We start from the raw sequence: 22,414 nt of genomic DNA, 5'->3' as shown, positions 1-22,414 counted from the left end.
CTCCGTCACGTGACGCACTTCAAACCAATACTGTTCCTTCTTTCTGTATGTCAATTAGAACTTTTTTTGACTGAGGAGTTGCAACAATGTATCAGTTTCAAATGACATAATTGAATTTGACCTGTCAATGCAGATGAGCCGCTATGCAAATTAGATGATGACATCATCAGAACGTTACCGACTGAGGACTTGGCAACAATGTATCAGTTTTAAAGCAACAAGTGTGTTTGTTGTTTTTACAAAACACAATAAAGTGCATCATATTTCATTTAATTATCAAGCAAGTAAATATTTTCATTATTTTGCATTGTGCACTTTCATTTAAATTATGGTATTGTAATATGTGTAACACAACTCACCATTCAGTTTAATTCAGCTTTATTTATAAAGTGCCATGTACAACACATTCTCAGTGAATACGAACATTTTGAAAAAGTTGATTTATTTGAGTGTTTTATTTTAAAAAGAAAAACATTTATTTATTCCACCCTGGGTCATATATTCCAGGAATTTACTGTTATCTTGATGATTATGGTTTACAGAAAATAAAAACTCAAAAACCAGAATCTCAGAAAATTTGAAAATAAGCACTGAATTTGTTTAAAAAAGTATTTTAAGACAGAAATACTTCAAATTACTCAACATTTCTTCTCGTATGAATTCCTGCATCACTTGTGGCATGGCATTCAGGCTACCAATCTGTAAATTGCTGAGATTTAACCCTCTGATAGTTGCCTTCAGGTCATTTGAATTATTGGATTGAGTGTCTCTCATATTCTTCTTGATAAATACCTCGGACAATCTCTGCAGATTAAATCATGTCAAATAAAGTACATCCTGGGAGTTTCAGCAGTGTGAGGTGCTAAGTCAACATTAAAATAACTCCATTATGCTCATTAGCAGAAGGAAGCAGGAAGTGCTCTAAAATGCTCTGGTAGAAAGATAAATTAACTTTGGACTTCATAAAACAAAGTGGACCAACACCAGCAGATGACATGGCTCCTCAAACCACCACAGAGTGGAAACTTCACACTGGACCTGAGCCTCTCTACTTTTCCTCCAGACTCCGGGACCTTGATTTCCAAATGAAATGGAAAATTTACTCTCATCTGAAAAGAGGGCTTTGGACCACTGAGCGACAGTTCAGAGGCCTTTCCCTCCTGAGCCCAGGTAAGAGACTTGTGTTGCTCTTTCTGATTCAGACACCAGGAACGCCACAGTTGTGGCTCATGTCCTGGATTCTGTGTCCACTCCTTTAGAAACTCCCCCAAATTCTTGAAATATTTAATAAAATGACTTTTTCCAGTCACTTAACATTCCATTAATATGCTTGGAAACAGCTTCTTTTGACGTGGACCTTTGTGGACGGCGTTAATGTTGGTATTTTAGACAACTATTAAGTTAGCAGTCTTCTCCATGAATGAGTCTCCTGTTGAACCAGACAGAGACTATTGAAAGACTTGGGGAGAAGGCTGGGGTTTTCAGTAACTGTGTGAAATAATTAAGATTTAAAGAATGATTAAATGGCTGAAACACATCATCTTGTGTGGACTGAATCTATGCAAGGTTCAACTTTTCAAAAACAAAGTACTTAACAACCCACTAATAATGAGAACAAGGTTTTCAGTGCTTCTTTTGTACTCAGTTTTATTTACAACAAATCTGATGAATTTGTACAATCTGCTGATACAAAAAGTAGAGTCCACTCAGCCAGATACAGGATGAATCAGTCAACGTTTGCGTCAGGCACACGGTCTTTTTGCACAAATGTACTAAATGTACCAACTTCAAAGCATTCAGACAAAATACCAATGACTTACAATTCATGACAAAACAAGGTTACGGTCCTCCCAACTACAACAACACGAGTGCAGCGAGTGAGCACGAGAGAGAGAGAGAGAGAGAGAGACATCCACACACTTCATTTGAGAGGGAAATTAAGTTCTACACAGCTGCTAAAAAAATCGTATGAATGAAATCCCAAACCTCAATCAATTCATCTCCTATACCGTTTTCACCTGCTCAGCGGCGCTAGAAACAATCCCAGCTAACCATGAGCAAGGTACATCCTGGACAGGTTGCCAGTTGAAATCCCAACCTGTGAGGTTATTAATAAGCTACACGATGCGCTGTCTGACCTGCTCCTTTATGTAAACTTTACAAGTTTGATTAAATATTGTTCCTGAAAAACTGAGATCACATAGATATGTGGAGTGCATTTGGTCTTTCCTTCCATCGTTTGTCTCATATGCAGAAGAAACACCTTTTCTTCTCTTACATTAAATCAACACCTTGATTGAAGGCACACGTATTGATGTCACAGTGTACAGCATGAGGAAGCTCAGACAGTCTGCTGAAAAGTGACTGTTCCCCTTAAATCATCGAGCAGCCTTGAAACAATGCTGAGCGCTCAGGAAGTTTTCAGGATCACTTCCTCTCTTACAGTAAAACTCTGATTTTTGTTTTTCTACGTACAATATGAAAATCGAATTAATGAAGCAAATGGAATCGCATCAACTGATGTTATTTACGCTGGAAAATAACATTACAAGTAGGAACCGATTTATCTTTTTTTCCCCAATGATTTGTGGATATCCAGGTTAAGGAGATGACACAGGACACAGTAGTGTTAGTTAGAATGAACAACCACAAAAAACAACAACACTCAACCTGCAGAATGTACCTGAGCTAAGGTGGACTTGTTCCAGGGCGGTTGTGCAAAGCTGCATGACATTATGCAGGTGTATAGAACTAACAAAAATTATGAAAGGAGGGAGAAAAATTTGTGATATCATTGGTACGATAAATCAAGCGGGGTTTCTGTGAGAAGAAAAAAAAAATAGAGTAATTTGCTTATCCACATTACATCGCTTTGCGCTGTCGCGTTATGTGCTACTGTCATCATTTAAACCTGAGTGCAAAGCAGCAGAGCATAGACTGCAAGCAGTTAAACAGGCGCGCCAGAACAGAACTCACAGTGTTCCAATGACAAATAAACCAAATCAGACTTCGAGGAATAAAAGAAGAAAAAAAAAAAAAGCTACTAAAGAAAACAGACCAAAAATAAGATGATTTGAAATGCAGAGGAAATCAATTTCTTTGTTCTTGTGAAACTAACAGATCTCAACTAAAAAAAAAAACATGACAATCCTGAACAGAGTGCATGCCATTCCTAAAAGATATTCCAACAACAGTTTGGTGAACTCACTAATAAACCACAGAAGAGGGATATCAAGCTTTAAATATCGGAGAAACAACTGTTATCAAAGGAAGAACGGGACACCAAACAATATCAACGTCTGCTACATAGTCATCTATTACTAACAATACTGTAAGACATCTAGGTAATGCTCTCTTTTCCATACTGGAAACAAAGTCGTCAGCTGTCAGGTAGCTCAATTATACAACACACTGATGACGTCTAAGGACTTAAGAAAACTGAAAACAAGACTGACACAATCTATAGGCATCAAAAGGAGAGGCCTGTGTCCCTATCCAGCAGAGACGGCAACAAAACTTAAGGCAAAAGTGTTGGAGCAGTAACGTGACACAAACAGTCAACTGAAATACAGGACGATAAGGTTTCAGTCAAAAATAATCAGAAAACAAGTCACACGAATCCCTCAGAGCCCCACGATCTGAGCTCTGTGAGGTACAATATCGATGGATCCCAGTTTTCATGAGAAGGCAGATGTGGTTTGTTGTTGTTGCTTTTTTTTGTTTGTTTTTTTTAAGTAAGGTCACGTCCAATTTAAAAAAAGAAAGAAAATACTTTGATCCTCTAACGTGAACATTTAGGAGGGGTCTCATCCAGGAAAATTAACCCCTTGGAGGTATTGCACACATTTTCCCCTTCAGATTTTACAAGCCTCCATTGTAGGCATAGTCTGCCTTGTTGTGCATGATGAGTTTGTTGTCCACAAAGTAGAAACTGTCTGATCTGGTCTCGTAAGGGTGGTCCACCATTTGGCGAACTACAAGAGGAAAAGAATGAAAAATAAAAAAAGAGCATTAACATATGGATGGTGATGCAAATCAGTGGCATCAAACTGTGGGATGAAAGACACTCAAACTCACTGAGGTCGTCTGGAAGCTGAGGAAACTCGTAAATGTGTTCACATGTGTTGCGGCTGTTGGGGATGCAAAAGCCAAAGTCGAAGTCAAAGTTCTTGAGAAGCCGCCCCTGGAAGTAATGTCTCTCGATCATACGAAAGCTGTTGATGGGCCGGTCCCCCACTGTGAACTCCACACTGCAGGAGACAGAGACAGGAGCGGACCTAAACCAGAGAAGCCTGACGGCTGAGTGATGTTCAGTTAGAGTTTCTTCACTTACGTGGCACCAACTGTCCGCAGCTTTAGAAAGGCGGGTGTGAACTGGTATCGAACAAAGCGCCCTGCACTGGAGTCTGCGTCTCCGCTTTCCTCTTCACTTTCCACAGGAGCTGAAACAGCGTAAGCCATCATTTGAGGAATCGGTTGCACACACAGGGAACAACAGCAGCCTGCAACAACTACATTTACAGGACTGTCTCAGAAAATTAGAATATTGTGATAAAGTTCTTTATTTTCTGAAATGCAATTAAAAAAACAAAAATGTCATACTTTCTGGATTCATTACAAATCAACTGAGATATTTCAAGCCTTTTATTATTTTAATATTGCTGATTATGGCTTACAGCTTAAGAAAACTCAAAAATCCTATCTCAAAATATTAGAATATTTCCTCAGACCAAGTAAAAAAACTAAATTATAACAGCAAAACAAAATCAAACATTTGAAAATGTCCGTTAATGCACTCAGTACTTGGTTGGGAATCCTTTTGCACGAATTACTGCATCAATGCGGCGTGGCATGGAGGCAATCAGCCTGTGGCATTGCTGAGGTGTTATGGATGCCCAGGATGCTTCAATAGCGGCCTTTAGCTCATTTGCATTGTTGGGTCTGGTGTCTTTCAGCTTCTTCTTGACAATACCCCACAAAATCTCAATGGGGTTCAGGTCAGGGGAATTGGCAGGCCAATCGAGGACAGTAATGCCATGGTCAGTACACCAGTTACTGGTGGTTTTGGCACTGTGGGCAGGTGCCAGATCATGCTGGAAAATGAAATCATCATCTCCATCGAGTTTTTCAGCAGAAGGAAGCATGTAGTGCTCTAAAATCTCTTGGTACACAGCTGCATTTACTCTGGACTTGATGAGACACAGTGGACCAACACCAGCAGCTGACATGGCTCCCCAAACCATCGCTGACTGTGGGAACTTCACACTGGATTTCAAGCAACTTGGATTTTGCTCCTCTCCAGCCTTTCTCCAGACTCTGGCACCTTGACTTCCAAATGAAATACAAAACTTGCTTTCGTCTGAAAAGAGGACTTTGGACCACTCTTCAACTGTCCAGTGCTTCTTTTCCACAGCCCAAGTCAGACGCTTTTTCCGTTGTCTTGAGTTCAGAAGTGGCTTGACCATGGGAATACGGCTATTGTAGCCCATTTCCCGGACACGTCTGTGAACAGTGGCTTTTGATACCTGGACTCCAGCTTCAGTCCACTGTCTTTGACGCTCCCCCAAATTCTGGAAGCGGCTCTTCTTCACAATGCTGTTCAGCCTGCGGTCATCTCTCTTGGTTGTGCAGCGTTTCCTGCCACATTTCTCCCTTCCAACAGACTTTTTGTGAATGTGCTTTGAAACTGCACTCTGTGAACAGCCTGCGCTTTGAGAAATGTCTTTTTGTGTCTTACCCTCCTGATGGAGGGTGTCAATGATGGTCTTCTGGACAGCAGTCAGATCAGCAGTCTTCCCCATACTTGTGATTTAGTTTACTGAACCAAGCTGAGTGTTTTTCAAGGCTCAGGAAACACTTGCAGGTGTTTCGAGTTATTTAGACAATTCAAGTGATTAGTTAAATAGCCTACTAGTATACTTTTTCATGATATTCTAATATTTTGAGATAGGATTTTTGAGTTTTCTTAAGCTGTAAGCCATAATCAGCAATATTAAAATAATAAAAGGCTTGAAATATTTCAGTTGATTTGTAATTAATCCAGAATGTATGACATTTTTGTTTTTTTAATTGCATTTCAGAAAATAAAGAACTTTATCACAATATTCTAATTTTCTGAGACAGTCCTGTATATTGATTATGCAATTGATTACTTTTTCTGCTGAAACATCTATTAAATCATATTTTTAAACATTGCTGGCCTCTATTTTTCAAGATTAAGATACAGCTGAGAAGAATTAGGCAATTTAAGTTACTTTATTAGAAAAGACCATCACTCTTTATCATCTTTTAGTAAACTTTACCACATTAGCACACTTACAGTTCATTACAGTTTATTTTTTTCTTCCTGACAACAGTGCTTCTTGGCAATGCATTGTATCCCTTTACATTTCTTGCAACTGAAGTTGTACAAGTTCAATGAATAGCTTGAAATTAAACAAAAGGAAATGGTGAATTGCCAGAGGCTAAAACTGAAACATATATTTCAGAATTCTAAAGGCCTTCACGAGGAACAAAAAATGAGTTGACAACGTAAAGCCATTCTGCATTAACGGAGGTTGATCAGGTGTTGAAAGTTATTCATTCCTCCAAATATTCCAACTTTTCTGGATCACTTACAGCCTCCTCTGTCATAAAAGCAGTGTGTAGAGCACACTGTGGTACCGTACTGCAGTGAGCATCAGCTGAACAATAATGTAGACAGCAGTGTGTCGTCATAAAAATGGTCACAGAATTAACAATGGAAGAGAGACAAACCATTACAACACTTAAAATGTTCTTTTCGACAGAGAAATTACAAAGAAGGTGTTTGTGAGAACAGTTTCCTTCACTGAAACTGAACGTGTGACAGGAAGAGGTCTGGCAGACCCACAGCCACAAACGAACTAGAATACAAGTTTCTGAGTGTTAACAGCTGGTGTGATAGGCGGCTCACATGACAACGGCCTTAAGCACAGCTGGATAGAGGAAGAAGTAAGCAAGTCTCAGTTTCAGCTGTGAAGAGAAGGCTTGGAGCTGCAGGTCTGACAGGACGAGTTGTGGTAAGAGTACCACTGCTCCATGAGGCTCGTCTCTCCTGGAAAACACTACCGTTGGACTATTGACGCATCTCAAATAACTCAAAACAGTCGTCTGGTCAACAGGACGCCTCGAATTATTTGTTTTATGTTATACTGCGAAGCCTCGTGATATTCCATTCTGTATGTTTACAGTAAAGACACTGAGAAGAAAGATGCTGCGGATCTGGTTAAGTAGGCAGTTGTGACGAACGTGTGTCAGACAGCCGGTGTGAGCCTGAAGTGGTGCAGAGGAGACGCACACTGAAAGCACATATGCATCACAATGGGAGGGGGAGGAGCACAAAAAATTCAAGGAAACATGTATTGGCAGAAATGATCGTTATAGAAGAATAATGCCCTCGAGTGCAGGATGAATCATCAGACACTTTACACTATTATACAGATGGCGGGAAAGTAGGTCAGGTGTTTCAATGCTTTTGGGTTCCCTCTTACAAATATTTGGCACAAATCAGAGAATAAAAGCAAAAATAATCCACAGACACAGGACCATAACCACAAAAACTTATTTCTATATCAACAGACATCAATATCATATAAAATTTTGAGTAACAACATGACACCAAACCAAAGGGTAAAGGAAACACTTCCGGTATCATTTAAAAATTTGAATATGTATGCTGCAGGATGGGTTTCTACCCAAAGGGATGGCAATAAGAGACAACGTAAGCACTGAGGCTCGGTGCCGTTGATATAAATATTTATGAAGATAAAAGTAACCCAGATGGACCGCATGACAATAGAGTGAGCGCTGCACAGAGCTTCCTCCTGGGAAAGGCTGTCATTCTCATGCTGAGCAGCACTGTAGTTTATTGACCGCACAATACCTAAAGGCTATAACATCAATGGGACTGTATGCAGGACTCTGAAAGAAGGTTTACCAGCTGTGCATCTGATTTGAATCAGTTCTGCATTTTAGACATACCAACCTGAAAAAATAAAAAAGATTCTTTTCACGCTTACCGCTGTTGGGAGGTTTGGCGATCTCAAACAGCACCGTCCCCGTCTCCAGGTCTCGGATTTTAAAACGTGTGAAGTCGATGTTGTAAATGTTGTCCTCGGGTCGACAAAGATAGTCTGCAATTAAAAATAAAAAGCAACTTAGAAAAAAGGCATTCATAATACTGTCTTTATCTGAAGGTAAGCAGTTATAAATTTGGTATATTTATTGTATATTATGCCCATAGTGTATTTAATTTATCCAGTCATTTTTCAGTAGTACTTTATCCAACTCAGGGTTGAAGGGATTGTGGGTAAACTTGGACGTTGGTTCTCACAATGAGGCAAAAGTGAACAACACCACTCGACCATTAATGGCATTTTTATTCTTTATACATTCTGTGCTTTCAGGGATTGATAGCTATAGAGGTTAGGGAAGCTTCTGACTGGACGTTTTCTGGTTTGAATCCCACTGTCAGGTAATCACTATGGGTTCCTCAGTAAAGCCCTCAACTCACATCAACTCAGCTTGAATGATGAAGACGTCCAATATGAAACATGGACCAAATAAAACATGTGGATTGGATGAACCACTGTGATGACCCCAGAATGGAGCAGGAGAAAAAAACGCTCTCTTTGTAAAGCCGTGAGTTAATGCTGAGTTTCCTTTTGAAAAAAAAAAACACATTTTTAAATATTATTTTGAACGTTTAAAGTTTGACTTCAGGGTCATTGAAATATCTACATCCTTACTCTAACCCTTCAGTCGAACCCTCTCGAAATATCATTTGCAAAGTGAGACCATCTCTTCAGTCCATGACATTCACCAGTCACAAAATACTTGCAAGGACAGAGATGTGAAAAATTGAGAATAGTAGTTGATAACTAAGTAGGGTTTCAACTTCTGCTTTCTGGCTCCTGAGCCTCTCTGTGGTGCTGAGTAAGTGCAGGCTCACTACTTTTCAACCGAGTGTATTGAGGGAGAAGGGAAGTAACGCCATTGTTGTCAAGTCCGGGAAAAAGCCAAAACAATGGGAGGCATTAAACATGAGGTGCAACGAGGGTAGACTTGATCTCCAATGACAGATCATGGGATTTAACACAGAGGGTTCAAGCACAACAGTTACTTGTGCGGTGGAGGGTGATGATAGGTCTCTCAGATCAAATCTGCATCCAAAAAAAGAATGTTTTCATTTTAATAGCTGATTAAATGACCAAGTGTATAATGGCACCACCCTGTGATGAAACTGCAAAGGAATACAGCACAGCACCACCTAATAAAAATAGTGGAAAACCAAAATGTGCAATCTCTTATCTGATGTTCAACAAATAGACCGCTACTCCATGGTGCCAATTTTTCTACTGTTGCCTTTGTCTTCATGTTCAGCAAAAGCTTCACGATTTTCCATATAATGGATTGTTATAAGAAGATACACTGCCTCACATAGATGCTGAAGAGTGTGGAGTCCCGAGAATCACCACACTCAACAACTGTGCTATTTGGTCCAACTATTTGGACGATTAGCTCAGCTGCTGGGTGGAGGACAAAACAAAGCCACAACATTCAGCCCAACACCAACATTCATCAACTGCATAAAAAAAAAAAAAAACATGTCAGTAAATGTGTCACAGAACACAGAAATGTCAACACAGTTCAATAATTTGCTCATAATATATCAACCAGTCTTTTAAATTTATGTTCGTTCTGTTTCCTATTTATTTCCCTGCATGATAAGCCTCAATCTCAGTAGATTTATTTTTGACAGAGTACACAGAATAAATCATTTTGCTTATTAAGTTTAAATATTTTGTGGGGCTTGTTAAAAGTAAGCAACCAGTGTGATTTTAAAAGAATTATAAAAAAGGAACAAAACTAAAAAAACATCTCAAACAAGAACATATATCACTTAGTGGTTTTAATTTAACCCCTTAAGTTAAACAGACCACTCAAGTTTTGAATAACAAAGTCGGATTTACCATGTAAATAAAAACATTAATTTAGCTTTTAGTTAAAAAGAAAAAAAGAAAAAACACCACCCCGGGTGCGCTGAAATCCTACCTACGCCCCTGGGTCGATTCTACCTGAGAATATTACACCTGTAACATGATTTATTTTAATAATTTGAAATGTTGGCTATAAGTACGATGGATTTCCACTGAGGTCGACTGGTCTGAAAGCCCCTCACATCACGTTAGCCGCGATTAGCACCGGACAGTCAATGCTCGTTCAGTTCTGTGATCTCACAGTTTATACGCTCTGATAAAGGTTCACACATCGTACCTTCCGTGACAGCCCGGAGCCCCAGGACGTGGTCGGGGGAGATATCTGTTCCGAGAGCCCGGAGCTCATCCTCTGTGACCACAGGCCACTTCTCCGTCTGGTTGCGCCTCGACTTCAGCTTCTTCAGCATTCCTCCGGCACTCTTTCGCTCCCTGTGGCTCGTCTCTAAGCCGGCTTCCGCCTCCGTTTGGACCTTGGTAACACCAGTCTGTGCCAATTTGTTTCGAGGGTTGTTCATACCGAACACCGCGGACACAATGAGAAAGAGTTGCTGCGATGTTTTCCTCTTTTTTTTTTTTTTAATTTGGGAGCGACTTGACAAACTGGAGGGGTTTTTCAAGATGGCGTGAAACGTGTACGCGAGACGGAAAAGCGAAGCAACGATTGGCTGAGAACGAAGAGGGTTGTCATAGTTACCGAAGGGGTGTGAATGGTTTGCTGTCTGGGTCATCCCGTCTGGTCATCAAAGAGTTAATTGTGTTTCCTTCCTTGCTATGCGAAAGAGGAGCCAAGAATTATTTATTTGCTTTCCACATATACTCTGTGATTTCGTCATATTTTGAAGTAAATATCCTCTGTAGTAACTTTTATTCGACGTTTCGCAAACATTCCCCGCCATGTTCGCGCTGTCTCGATAGTAGCGCCTCTGATGACGTCCAGCGTGCGGCGCTAAGTGCGCTCGTGCGTCCGTCTTGTTGACGGAAGTTCTCGGGGAAGAAGAGCGTGGCAACGATGGTGCGGGTGAAATCGAGGTAGGAAAAACGTGGCTACCGCGTACAGTTTTCCTCGTGGCTCGTTACCGATGCTGCACGTTCTGTCGCCAGGTATTTACTGTGCGAGGTGAACGTGTCGGACAGGAGCCACCTGTTGCTGCTGGATGATCGATCTGTTGGCGCGGCAGTGAAGGACGCGGTGGCCCGCACACACGGAGACTACGGAGCAGCTCTGTGCAGCGTGCGCTTCTGTGGTACCGTGGACTTCATATCTTTTTACCGTAGAAGATGAGTTAGTGCAGAGATAACTCTCTGGATGTGGGGAAAAGAACATTTGATTGCTGTTCAGGAGACGGCGCACATGTACATAAAAAGCTAAATAATATCATGTATAATAAAGCACTTTACACCAGCATCAAAGTGCTAAATCATTGTTTCATACATTCATTATGTAAGCATGTACTGCTGTCACATGGCTGTAGAATTTTTTTCAAGAATTTTCCTCTGGGATATTAAAGTATTTCTGGTCTATTTTACTAGAAGAATAAAACAAAGCTCCTAATGTTGTCTTTTATAGTCTTCTGAAGCTCCTCCCCTCCATATGTCTATCTGCCCTTTCATTTTCACTGTTTTTATCCCCTAATCAAGCAGAAAGTCCCCTTCTGTCCCTTCTCTGAGCCCGTTTCAACAAAGGTTTCTTCATTGCTCTGGTGGAATTTTGGGGTTTTTTTCTCTGTAAAAGTACCTTGAAATAACTGCATTACTCGACAGAGAATTACATAAAATGCATGCATAATAAATAGAATAGAAAGTTAAAATATCAATAAAGAAAACAATTCAATATGAAAAATTTCATATTAATATGTACAAGGTGTAACAGTGATGGTGATTTCCTGTCTCACTCTGCAGTGCACTTTGGAGGTAATCTGTTGCTAAAGGTGCTCCTGCTGTTGACCAGGACATTAAATCTGCAACAAAGAGCTGGAGTCAGCCAATCACTGTTTTTGTTTTTAAAGTATTTTACAGTGAACTAGCGCAGCTTAACAGCCTGCTATTGCATTTTATTCCAACTAATACTATTCCACTCTGTTGTTTACATAATCTGCATTCCTCATGTTACAGTGTATTTGTATATATGACGTGCTGTGGACCTATTGGCCAGGTCACCTTTGTTAAAGAAATCTCAATCTTAATCGGTTTCTTTTCCTCCTGATCAAATAAATATATGCGCCCTATTTATTTATAATACTTTACATTTCCATGAAACCCATTAAATATGCTGCCTCACAATGAAAATCAGCTGATAGACCTTAGCTTTTTGATATCAGGATTGTGCAACCTCTTTATTTGGTTGTACTTGCAAAAAAAAAAAAAAAATTGCTCTCTCACTGATGTTGTGTTGACTGATTGCTTTGTACTTATGTATTGTATTTTTGTGTTTTATTTCAGTGAAATATCTGAATGCTCATACCGGAATAGTATTTCTACGTTTTCCTAAGAGATGTTACAAACTCCTCTGGTCAGCATTGCCTTTCATTACCAGTGTTGAGATGCGTGGTCAAAAAATCCCATGTTTCCTAAACTGTTTGCATGTAGGAGGTAAGAAAGCATCAACATGCACTTTCTGATGCAGCGGGCAAATGTTTTTTTCAAAATTGCATTTGGCAAATGTTTGTTTCATTTGTTTCAGGTACAATTAGAACATGTCAGAAGTTTCTCATCAGATACAATACCCAGCAACTCCATCGAATGCTCCCCAAATGTAAAAATGAAGGTAATTCTTTATTCATATTTTCAATTATTTTAATAATTCTGAATCTCAGGGTGCTTCACTTTGATTTTCATTGTCCAGCAGTTTATTTATGAACTTTATTAGGAATTTTAAGTTGCTAATAAGAGAACTGATAAATTAATATGCTATTTTCCTCCATTTTGTCATTTGCAGAAGAAAAGCAACAGGTACGGAGATCAATTCTGAACTGCTCCCAAGCGTGGGGAAACAAGGAAGAATTGGAGGGTGAAGGAGAAAGTGGGGAAGATGAAGAAGAGTGACTTTACAACATGAAAGCAGTTATGTTCAAGCTCTGACTGGATTGTGTTTATTTGTTGTATGAGAGTGATGCAGGAGGAGGACATTGCAGCTCTTGGTGTTAAAAGTCTGTACTTATTGTGTGGTTGTCAGCATGGATATTCTTCTACATTGTTTGAGTTACCATAAACATAGAGCTGCCATCACCAAGTTTACATTGTACACTCAGATTTTTTTCAAATTTTAATGTATATATTTATATTTATACTATCATTTATTTCTTCTTCTTTTTGGGGTTTACAAATTAAAGCTTTGTTTCTCAAGATTTTGCCTAGTTACTTCTAGTAAACACACATACATGCCACTCAAACAATTTTGGTATAAAGTTGTAATAGTGTTTGTTTATATTGTATTACATTCTGTTTTAATCTATTTCCTGGGCCTTGAGTATGGAATTTTACCATGCCACAGAACAGTGTACTGATATGCCAAAAAAATCATTTACTCTTTTTAATAGCGGACAAATCTAGTTCTGCTTGATATCTACATTTATATACAAATAAGTTCCCTTTAATTTTTTTACACTGTTGTCTCTGCAGATGTTTAGCACAACCTAATAAGTAATATTAAATTTATTCAAAAGTAACTTAAGTGAAGGACATTGGCATCTCCAGGTGCCTGACAAGGACCACTGCCATCTTCAAATTGACCTCTCCCACCCAGCTGTTTGAACTGATGCATTCTGGCAAACACTGCAGGTCAGTGGAAGTCCACACATCAAAAGCATCAGTTTTTTTCCTTGGGCCATCAGATCATTTACTCTTCACCTTTATATTAGTGATTTATCTCCATCACATGCAATTCTGTTTCAATGATATGTTATAATTCGTCTTATGTGTCCAATTTGTGTCCTTTTTACACCTTATGTTGATACACAAAGGGAGCAGCTCCCATAATTTCATGACATATTTTTATTGTAATCCTTTGAGAAGTTGTTGAGAACAATGGAATCTCTGCTTGTAACTGACGACAATTTCAGCAATGTAGCAGGAACAATCTCTTCACCTTTGTGCACTGTAACCTGCAGGCTGCAGCCGCCCCCGTTGACCCGGTGAGACTACATTTCCCATGATTCTCAGCCGGGCCTCCGTACTAAACAAACTGGTTAGCGGTACAAGAAACATCCGGGTCTCTCAGGTTCCTGTCTGGCGACCCGTCGCCATTAGAGCAAGCTCGTCGTAACCGCTCGAAAAAATTGGTTAAAATACTCAAATTGACGTGTTTTCCAGCTTTTGGAAAACATTTAACGCCTTGTTAAGGGCACATAGTTTTCCTTAACAAGAAAAAAAGCCTAAACTCGGGGGGTCTTGGCCCCGCGTGGCGAGCTTTCGTCCTCTCTTCCACTAGCCTACATAACTTGAGACGCCGAAATCGTGTCTCTTTTTTTTTCTTCGGTTTGTTTTGTTGTCAAGATGTCGCCGTGATGGGGTCTCCGCGTTTGACAGAAATGAATCAGGGCCTTCGTCGCCTGACCCGCACTCATTGCAGCCCACTTTCCTCGTTTGTTTTTCTGTTTGATGCTAGAGAGCTCGGCGGCTCTCTGCCCGGAGCTCGGCCTCGACACCGCTCACTGCACGGAGACAGACATGGAGAAAAATCCCAACAGCAGCACCAGCACCAAGGTTCCTCCCCGTTCCAGCTCCACAGGCCCAACGCCGGGCGAATCTAAACCCAAATCCGGTGAGGAGATCAGAATATCCCTGGTTGAATGTTGTTGTTGTGCACTTGTGGCCTGCTGGGGCCTAGCAGTTCTGCACGGGGAGTTTATCTGCTAAGGCTGACGTCGCTGTCAAAACATTTGACCCCTAATAGTCGCTGAACTGCAGCTTATATTTGAACACAGCCGAGCTTTGGTCATACCATCTGCCTGGTGGTTCAGTTCTGCACTTCAGCTGTCAGGGTTGTGTGTGCAAAATAGCGCATTTAGTGTTAAGTGGATATTTGAGCTTAAGCTCCGTTCAGTTGTATTCTTCATATACCACTCTGACTACAGGAGCCTGAACTCCACTAATGACACAAACGCACGATTGAAAGGGTGATTGCTTTCAGTTTGAAAATTACTAAAATGCTGAAGTTTTTGTGATAAGTATACAAATATATAGTTTGAATTTCTGTAAAAACAAATATTTCTTCAGGAGTTTCTTTGAGATGTGTTTTCAAGTTCTTGCAGGTAACACTTCACTTGACAAAAATAACACTTAAAATCTTATAGTAAACGTTTGTGCAAGAATTAAAAAAACATTGTTATGAGACTATGTTCTAAAAATCACTGATTTGTTTGTGAATTCTTTGGAAATATACTCACTGAATGCTTTAAAACAATAAAGTATGAATGGGATCCAATTTAATCCAAATTTAAATTGCATATAAAAATAAAAGTCACTTTAAAGAGAATAGAGATGAGGGTTTTGGCGTTATTTCCAGCGATCATTTGAGAGGTACATGGTCCTGATGGCAAAGAACTAGTCATGATTGGGTTCTAGTCTTGGTCTGGGAAAACTTGCTTCAATGATCTGAGTTTATACTTTTTCTCTTAGAAGTTTAGATGTTTAATAATGTACTCTGTGTCCATTATCCTACTGGCTTATAAAGCAGCAACAGTCTTTAAATTAGTTGTGGAAGCTTCTTTTAAATTAATTACTGTCTTCTCTTGAGTTGATGAGTGACTGGGTGGGAGTGTTGTCGTTAATTTGAGCGTGGCAAAAAAAATACCCGCTGTACCGGTTCTTGCTGACAGCATTCATGACAATAGATTTATTCATATTTAAATGCTCCACGTGGTTTGAATGACCTTCCTTTTTTGGTATAAATGTTACATAAGAAATGAGTAAATTACATTATTTTTGTATTCTGGCAGCTAATCCGTCATGTTATTGTCATTGCAGATGGTAAAAACAATGGGGGCTCCAAACGCTACAGTCGGAAGCGTGAACCCTCCTTTCCTAAAGCCGATAGTTTCCCAGGCCCTCGCCGCACCAATTCACAGAAAAGCAAGAATTTTGACAAGAGACCCCCTCAGAGAGGTGGCGGGCGACAGTATGGGGCTGCAGGTGGAGGACGACGCGAGGAGGTCGGTATTCTCGCTGGATGAAATTCTACTTACTTCCAGTTTTTTGAGGTGAACTTCTTGGCGAGTGCTGTGATCGTGTTCTCTCTAAATGCATTTATTTCACCACCGACCTTTAGGTAGCAGAGACGCGCCGGGCCGAGTTTAGCCCGGCTCAATTCGCTGGACCGAAAAAAATAAGCCTGAACCACCTGCTGAATTTCACTTTCGAACCTCGTGGAGGTAGTGGTGGCGTCGGAGATGGCGGCCATGCCTGTTGGGGCCGCCGAAACAAATGGGGCCACAAGCATAAGCCCTTCAACAAGGAGCTTTTTCTGCAGGCTAAGTACGTATCGTTTTTTCTTTAGGATACTTTGTTTTTTTTGTTTTTTGTTTTTCAACGAAGTAGGTGAACAAGTAAAGCAATTCGTCTTTTTGTTTCGCTTCTAGCTGTCAGTTCGTGGTGACTGATGACCAGGACTACAAGGCTCACTTCACCGATCCAGACACTCTGGTCAACTGGGACTCAGTACAGCAAGTGGTATGTGCCATGCTTTGATACAAAAAGCTTGAGTAAAGACACATTTTTGTGTATGAAAAAGTTAAGTGCATATTATTTCTGTGTTTACAGCGCATCTACAGCCATGAGGTGCCATCTTGTCCCATCTGCCTGGAACCTCCCTTGGCAGCACGGATCACTCGCTGCGGACATATCTTCTGCTGGCCATGCATGCTGCACTACCTGTCTCTCAGTGATAAGAGCTGGTCCAAGTGCCCCATCTGCACTGAGGCCGTGCATACCGCCGACCTGAAGAGGTGAATAACAAAGAAGCACTGAGATGAGTCAGAAGGAAATCCCGAAAGTTCTGTGTGCTTCACACAAAAATCCCTTTTGTTGATCGTGGTCTGGTCGCTCCTGTTGTTGTAGTGTGGTTGCTATGGAAACCAGGCAGTATGTGGTCGGGGATGTGATCACCATGCGCCTGATGCGGAGGGAGAAGGGAGCTCTGGTGGCCATGCCGAGCTCTCAGTGGGTGAAGGTGGAGGAGCCTGTTCGCTTTGGCGGTAAGACACAAAGACACCTTCATGATTTACTGCATCAATTCTCTTGTCAGGGTTGCATCCATGATTTCTGATGCGTTTTTCTTTTCTTGTGCATATATAAAATGATTGATCAGTTGTCTCTCAACATTTGGCAGAAGAGTAAAGTGGCTTGATTTCTTTTTCACCTGTTTTGCAGACGCTTGTTTGAGTCCGTACTCCAAGCTGCTGCTGATCTCGCCAGAGCAGGTCCTGAGCCTGGTGGCCGAGGAAAAGGCAGCACTTCACGCTCAGCTGAGCTGTGAAGGTGATGCAGAAGGCTGCTTCATTCAGAGCGCACTTTGCCATTTACAGGTAAAAATACAAGCCTCTTTGTAGCACTGAACATTTAGGGTTATGTGACTGTAATACAGAGGTTTCAAACATGTCATAGTTCAGGGGCCACACACAGCCATGTGTAATAAACTATGAGTCTCAGCTGTAGAAATTTTCCTTAAATTCAGTGTAAAGAAGAATGTGTACATGTTTGTATGTGTTCGCTGTTCAGGAGCAAGAAGAAGTGTTGCTGAAGCAGCATAAGGTAAATGCAGAGAGCCTCGACTTGTCCTTTCTAACTCTGAAAGAACCTCCTTCTCCTGTGGAGGAAGTGGTGACAAACATCAGCAGTGCTAAGGTGAGCCTAGAAATTAGTAAAATGCTTAATATTGTAACTGTTTGAATACATTTATTTTTACATTTGCAGTTTTCTCACTGCACCGGTCGTCACTGCTGTCTTCCGTTTGTCTTAGCCCGTGCTGCAGTACTCGTCCGCGTTTGACGATGAGGTGGAGGAGCCTCCTGAGGAGGAAGAGGAGGAGGAGGAGGAGGCGGCAGCAGCGGCAGCTGCTGAGCTGCCAGGGTTTCCTGAAGCTGTCCTGGAGAGTGTGCTGGAGGAGCCTCCAGAGGCCGTGATGGACGCAGCTCCAGAGCTCAGTGAGGAGAACCCAGCAAGCCAGGCAGAGTCCAGCCGCCCCTCAGCCAGCGTGGTGCACGGGCCCTACTACTATTTCTACCAAGGTGAGACATTTTCCCCTACACTATGATGACGCTAAAACCGATACCTTTGTTTTGTAGTGCAGAAAGCCTGGTTGTCTTCAGTGTGGTTGGCATTTCTTTGAATTAATTTATTTTTTCTTTCATTCAGCGGATGACTGCCAGCAGATGTTCCTTCATCCCGTGAATGTGCGCTGCCTGCTGCGCGAATACAGCAGCCTGGATTCCAGTCCCGATTCCATCACTGCCACAGTGGTGGAGATTGTGGGACACACAGTCACTGAGGTCAGTCAATAGGGAAGCATTAAAATGCAGATGTCACATGTTGAATGCTGTTTTGTCGCTTTAATACAAATCAGTGGGTTTTTATTTTGATGAAACCCACTACATTCCATCTTTTCAATGTAAAGGAACAGTTTTATTCAGCTAAAGTGCTTCAGTCTGGAAGATTTCTCACCTGGTTCCTCCTCTCGCTGCAGGACATCCGTCGTCGGCATCGCTATCTGGCTCATTTGCCGCTCACGTGCGAGTTCAGCATCTGTGAGTTGGCGCTTCAGCCGCCCATCCTGTCCAAAGAAACTCTGGACACATTTGCAGGTTAGAGAACACTCAGCTCACTTTTTAACACAAATATTTCTATTTTTTGAGTTTTCCATAGATGTTTCAGGTTAAATGGTTCCTAATATTTTTCAGATGACTTGGAGAAAAGAAAGCGCCTGAGGCAGAAGAAGGCCAGAGATGAGAAACGCCGGGAGAAGCGAATTGAAATAGAGGAGAACAGGAAGCAGGGTAAATGTAAGTACAGCAAAGTGCATTCACATCACTTAAAAATGATTCCTCCAGGAAACATTTCGCTCTAACCCCATCTCTTTGGATTCCTTCATCCGTTCAGATCCTGAGGTCCACATCGGACTGGAGAACCTTCAGCAGTTCCCAGCGTTTGGCTCTCCACCTCACAACAGCAGTCCCCCCATTCAGCCTGACTTCACTTTCAACCCTCCTTCTCCCCTCAGCAGCAGTCCTTCTGGTAACATTAGCTCTTCTATCTCCATTTTGACATTTTTGTGTGTGTGTGTGTGTACAGCTTTGTGTAAGTTCCACTGTGGAGGACTGATCAGTCGTTTTGCTCCTGTCAGATGGGGCGGGTTTCCCGTGTCTGAATGTGCCCTCACCGGTCGTGGGCAGCGTTGAGGATGATTCCCACTGCATGTCTTTTGCACAGGTATTCAGAGCAGTAGTACTTTGTGGGGATAATGCATCACATCGCTTCACACGTTTTCATTTTAACAGAGACAATAATTTTTAACCTTTATAGATGCTGAAAGACGGGAAGGCCCGAGGTGACGCTGGACCCAGGATCACTCCAAAGAAAGGTGGGCTTGGCTATAGTGTCATTTTAAAGCTGACTGGGTTCGTTTGTGCAATAATTCAGTGACTTACAATACTGATTCTTTTAGATACTAAAAATCTGATTTTTCTACTTTGCAATAAAGTGGCATTGTTTAAATTGAGTTACATAATTTGTCGATGTAATTTACCAGCATCACTGGAGCTCAGCCTGTTATTCAGCATTTCCTGTGCAGCCAGGTTGTGCTGCGGTATAAGGACTGGCTCCTCAGCTCGGAGCCTTCTTGAACTCGTCACTCTCGTCCTGTGCAGATAAGCTGCTCGCTCCCCCGGCGGCTGACAGTGATGGCGAGAGCGACGGCTCGGACCGAGTCCCTGTGCCCAGCTTCCAGAACTCCTTCAGCCAGGCCTTCGAGAAGGCTCTTCTGCAGCTGGACAACGGTCCGGCTTCTCCTCCGCACCCGGTGGTCGAACCAGGTCTGTCAACAATTCATGTGAAGCTAGACTCTTCCCTCTCACAATGGCACTGATATCTCACGTTTTGTCTTTCAGAGGAAAAAGGAGGAAAGAAGAAAAAGAAAAAGCAGAAGCTTCTGTTCAGCACCTCCATGGTTCACACAAAGTAAACACTGAAGTCCATTTAACCACGTTGTTTTGCGATCTTTCCACAGCTTGTGTTTCGACTTCCACTCAGATCTTTCTTGGAGCGATAAGCGATAGAAATAGGTTTCCGTGTGTAGCCAAAGTTCATGCTGCTCTCCGCCTTGTCCCGCTGGCTTAAGCCTCCATCGACTTCATTTCCGTCATCTTTTGTTCATCAAGTTGGTGAAAGCTTTGCGTCATCCTCGTGTCACTATGCACGACTGAAAGCATTTGTTCAGCTGCCAGGTAACGCTAGAAATATAACGGGCTGCTGCCTCTGTTATCACGTATCCTCGAGGCGTTTCATGACCTCCACAGACCTGACTACACCACAGCAGTTGCTGAATTGGATCCAATGCTTTTTATTGAAGACCCATAAGTAATATGGACAAGATATCCTAATGGTGCTATACATTGGAAAAGCAGTCAGCCAGCTGCAGGTACTTTGCACCTTTGAATCTTTCCAGGATAGTTGGCAGCAGCACATTGTCAATCAGAAATTTTACCTTTAATCAGAAGGAAACAAAGCACTTTTTTAGTGTTTATCAGATGTGATCATTTTGGACTCAGACCTAGACAATAGATTTTTTTTTTTGGACTGCAAAAAGGTAGTGTTGTAAGGCCAACTTTGATGCATTATTTTCTGCTATAATAGAACTGAGAAAACAGTGTTATTAAAACAAAAAAGGATCTATGGGTTCAGTGGGATTGAGGTATATATATTTTTCTGGTTAAACTACAAATATGCACCTTCTTAATCAGTTTTCCACCTGTTTCATCTTCTGTTGTAGGACGTTTACTGACAGTCCCATTTCTCTCCCCTCACTGCATTATTTCAGTGTTGAAAACGTGTGAAGCTAAAAGAAGTGCTGACATTTAACCAATGCTCCTGAAGAGTTTTGAGATTTGCTTTGTTTGAGGGTTCTTTCATTCATCTTTATTTTGAGCAAGTTGATAGACTAGTTCGCATAACTAGTCTGGTGTAATGAATAAACAACCCATGCACAATCATGAAGTGGCTTCTTTTTTGTCTGGGCAAATCAGAAAGCGGTGGCTGCAGTGTCTATTTCTGACCACATGAGGGCAGTGTTTACCCGGTTTATAGCACATCCACAAAACCAATGACTTTATCGACAAACTTTATCAACACCTAACTTCTTGCAATAAAGTAAATACATACTTTATTGTGATAAACATTTAGAATATAAGGCGTGTGGTTTTTGACGAAAATGCAAAAGCCTTCATTTGAAGTTGGTATGGTCTAAAAGTCTTGTGCACTGCTTAATTTTTGCAAAGGGAATGAGCTTGTGCTTCTGATCTGTTAGTTTGTGGCTTTTCAGTTTGTCAAGTAAATTTAAAGGTCTTGAGTCCTGCACATGAAATCAAACCTCAGCTCCAATGCCAAAATCAATGACGATTTAATTGATTGATTATTCGTAAAGCATTGTTCACACAGATAAAAACAATTCTGTAAGATTCATAAGATTGATATGGTGATAACAGGAAAATTAGAAAGTGAAACTATATGAGACAAGCATGATTTTTAAAAGGCAAAGATAAGGTAATTATCAAAATTTGCAGAAAGTAGCTTTAAGAGGCACCTAGAAAAAAATTTACACTTTTGACAATCTTTGCTCAAATGTAATGAAAATGTGTTGTAATTAACTCTTCAATAGATTTTGAATAATACAATTGTAAAGAAAAACAGGGGAATGCTGTAATTTTTCAAGTTCATTGGTAATATATGGAATATTCAGTTTTAAAGTCAAGTTTGTGGAGAATGTACTATTTTGATGTACTTTTTAGGTGCACAGCAGCAACCAACATGGCATTGAGGCAGGTGTGAAATTACTGTCAAATTACTGGCAGTGCCAACAGACTGGCTTTCTGGAAGGTGCCTCAAAGGGAAGGAACCTAAAATGTTCAATCAGAGATGGTGTCGGTGGAGCTGGTGGATAGGGTGGAGGGGCAGGTGGTCTCAGAGGAGGATCCGGTCCAAACTGAAGTCCATCCTGAACAATGTCTCTCACCTCCTCGATGACATCCTGGTCAACAACAGGAGCTCCTTCAGCAACAGTGTTAATACCTGCTGTAGAGAATTTCATTCTGGTGTTCATTTTCTATTGCATGATATTGAATTTTATTCTTTTCTGTCAGAAAGATGGAGAAAGAGAAAATATTAACAAGACAATTGTAAAAGTCAATTTT

The 22,414-nt window shown here is 41.1% G+C and overlaps 3 protein-coding genes across 3 annotated transcripts; 2 read left to right on the top strand and 1 right to left on the bottom strand.

Annotated features, from left to right (window-relative positions):
* Nucleotides 1-1,636: 1,636 nt before the first annotated feature.
* unc119b (unc-119 lipid binding chaperone B) lies at nt 1,637-10,816 on the bottom strand. The gene is made up of 5 exons (XM_030104328.1): nt 10,297-10,816; nt 8,040-8,153; nt 4,334-4,442; nt 4,078-4,250; nt 1,637-3,974 (listed from the first exon to the last, which is right to left on the bottom strand). Exons 1-5 carry the CDS (start codon nt 10,745-10,747, stop codon nt 3,862-3,864), a joined length of 960 nt encoding a protein of 319 aa, XP_029960188.1. The 5' UTR covers nt 10,748-10,816; the 3' UTR covers nt 1,637-3,861.
* A 6-nt stretch (nt 10,817-10,822) lies between these two features.
* Nucleotides 10,823-13,361, top strand: pop5 (POP5 homolog, ribonuclease P/MRP subunit). The gene is made up of 5 exons (XM_030104330.1): nt 10,823-11,048; nt 11,121-11,263; nt 12,459-12,608; nt 12,700-12,783; nt 12,955-13,361. The coding sequence occupies exons 1-5, from the start codon at nt 11,029-11,031 to the stop codon at nt 13,059-13,061; spliced, it is 504 nt and encodes a 167-aa protein (XP_029960190.1). The 5' UTR covers nt 10,823-11,028; the 3' UTR covers nt 13,062-13,361.
* Nucleotides 13,362-14,214: 853 nt separating this feature from the next.
* rnf10 (ring finger protein 10) lies at nt 14,215-21,217 on the top strand. Its single transcript, XM_030104794.1, has 17 exons — nt 14,215-14,778; nt 15,984-16,168; nt 16,285-16,490; nt 16,595-16,685; nt 16,776-16,960; nt 17,073-17,209; nt 17,385-17,539; nt 17,733-17,858; nt 17,974-18,241; nt 18,369-18,502; nt 18,697-18,814; nt 18,911-19,012; nt 19,110-19,244; nt 19,354-19,439; nt 19,533-19,590; nt 19,877-20,041; nt 20,117-21,217. Exons 1-17 carry the CDS (start codon nt 14,616-14,618, stop codon nt 20,188-20,190), a joined length of 2,388 nt encoding a protein of 795 aa, XP_029960654.1. The 5' UTR covers nt 14,215-14,615; the 3' UTR covers nt 20,191-21,217.
* Nucleotides 21,218-22,414: the final 1,197 nt, after the last annotated feature.

The sequence above is a fragment of the Salarias fasciatus genome, chromosome 12 (genome assembly GCF_902148845.1).
Source record: "Salarias fasciatus chromosome 12, fSalaFa1.1, whole genome shotgun sequence".
In the NCBI taxonomy this organism is placed as follows: Eukaryota; Metazoa; Chordata; class Actinopteri; order Blenniiformes; family Blenniidae; genus Salarias; species Salarias fasciatus.
This window is presented reverse-complemented; position numbering and strand designations above follow the sequence as displayed.

Bases quoted from the DNA above. Each gene is read 5' to 3' on its own strand.
- unc119b (XM_030104328.1), bottom strand. From the start codon at position 10,747: ATGACCCAGACAGCAAACCATTCACACCCCTTCGGTAACTATGACAAC. The intron at 8,154-10,296 runs GTACGATGTGTG...TTTTAATTGCAG, and splicing joins GCTCCGGGCTGTCACGGAAG to ACTATCTTTGTCGACCCGAG. The intron at 4,251-4,333 runs GTAAGTGAAGAA...TGTCTCCTGCAG, and splicing joins CTGCGGACAGTTGGTGCCAC to TGTGGAGTTCACAGTGGGGG.
- pop5 (XM_030104330.1), top strand. From the start codon at position 11,029: ATGGTGCGGGTGAAATCGAG. The intron at 12,609-12,699 runs GTAAGAAAGCAT...CATTTGTTTCAG, and splicing joins AAACTGTTTGCATGTAGGAG to GTACAATTAGAACATGTCAG. The intron at 12,784-12,954 runs GTAATTCTTTAT...TGTCATTTGCAG, and splicing joins CCCCAAATGTAAAAATGAAG to AAGAAAAGCAACAGGTACGG.
- rnf10 (XM_030104794.1), top strand. From the start codon at position 14,616: ATGCTAGAGAGCTCGGCGGCTCTCTGCCCGGAGCTCGGCCTCGACACC. The intron at 17,859-17,973 runs GTGAGCCTAGAA...CGTTTGTCTTAG, and splicing joins CAAACATCAGCAGTGCTAAG to CCCGTGCTGCAGTACTCGTC. The intron at 19,245-19,353 runs GTAACATTAGCT...TGCTCCTGTCAG, and splicing joins CCTCAGCAGCAGTCCTTCTG to ATGGGGCGGGTTTCCCGTGT.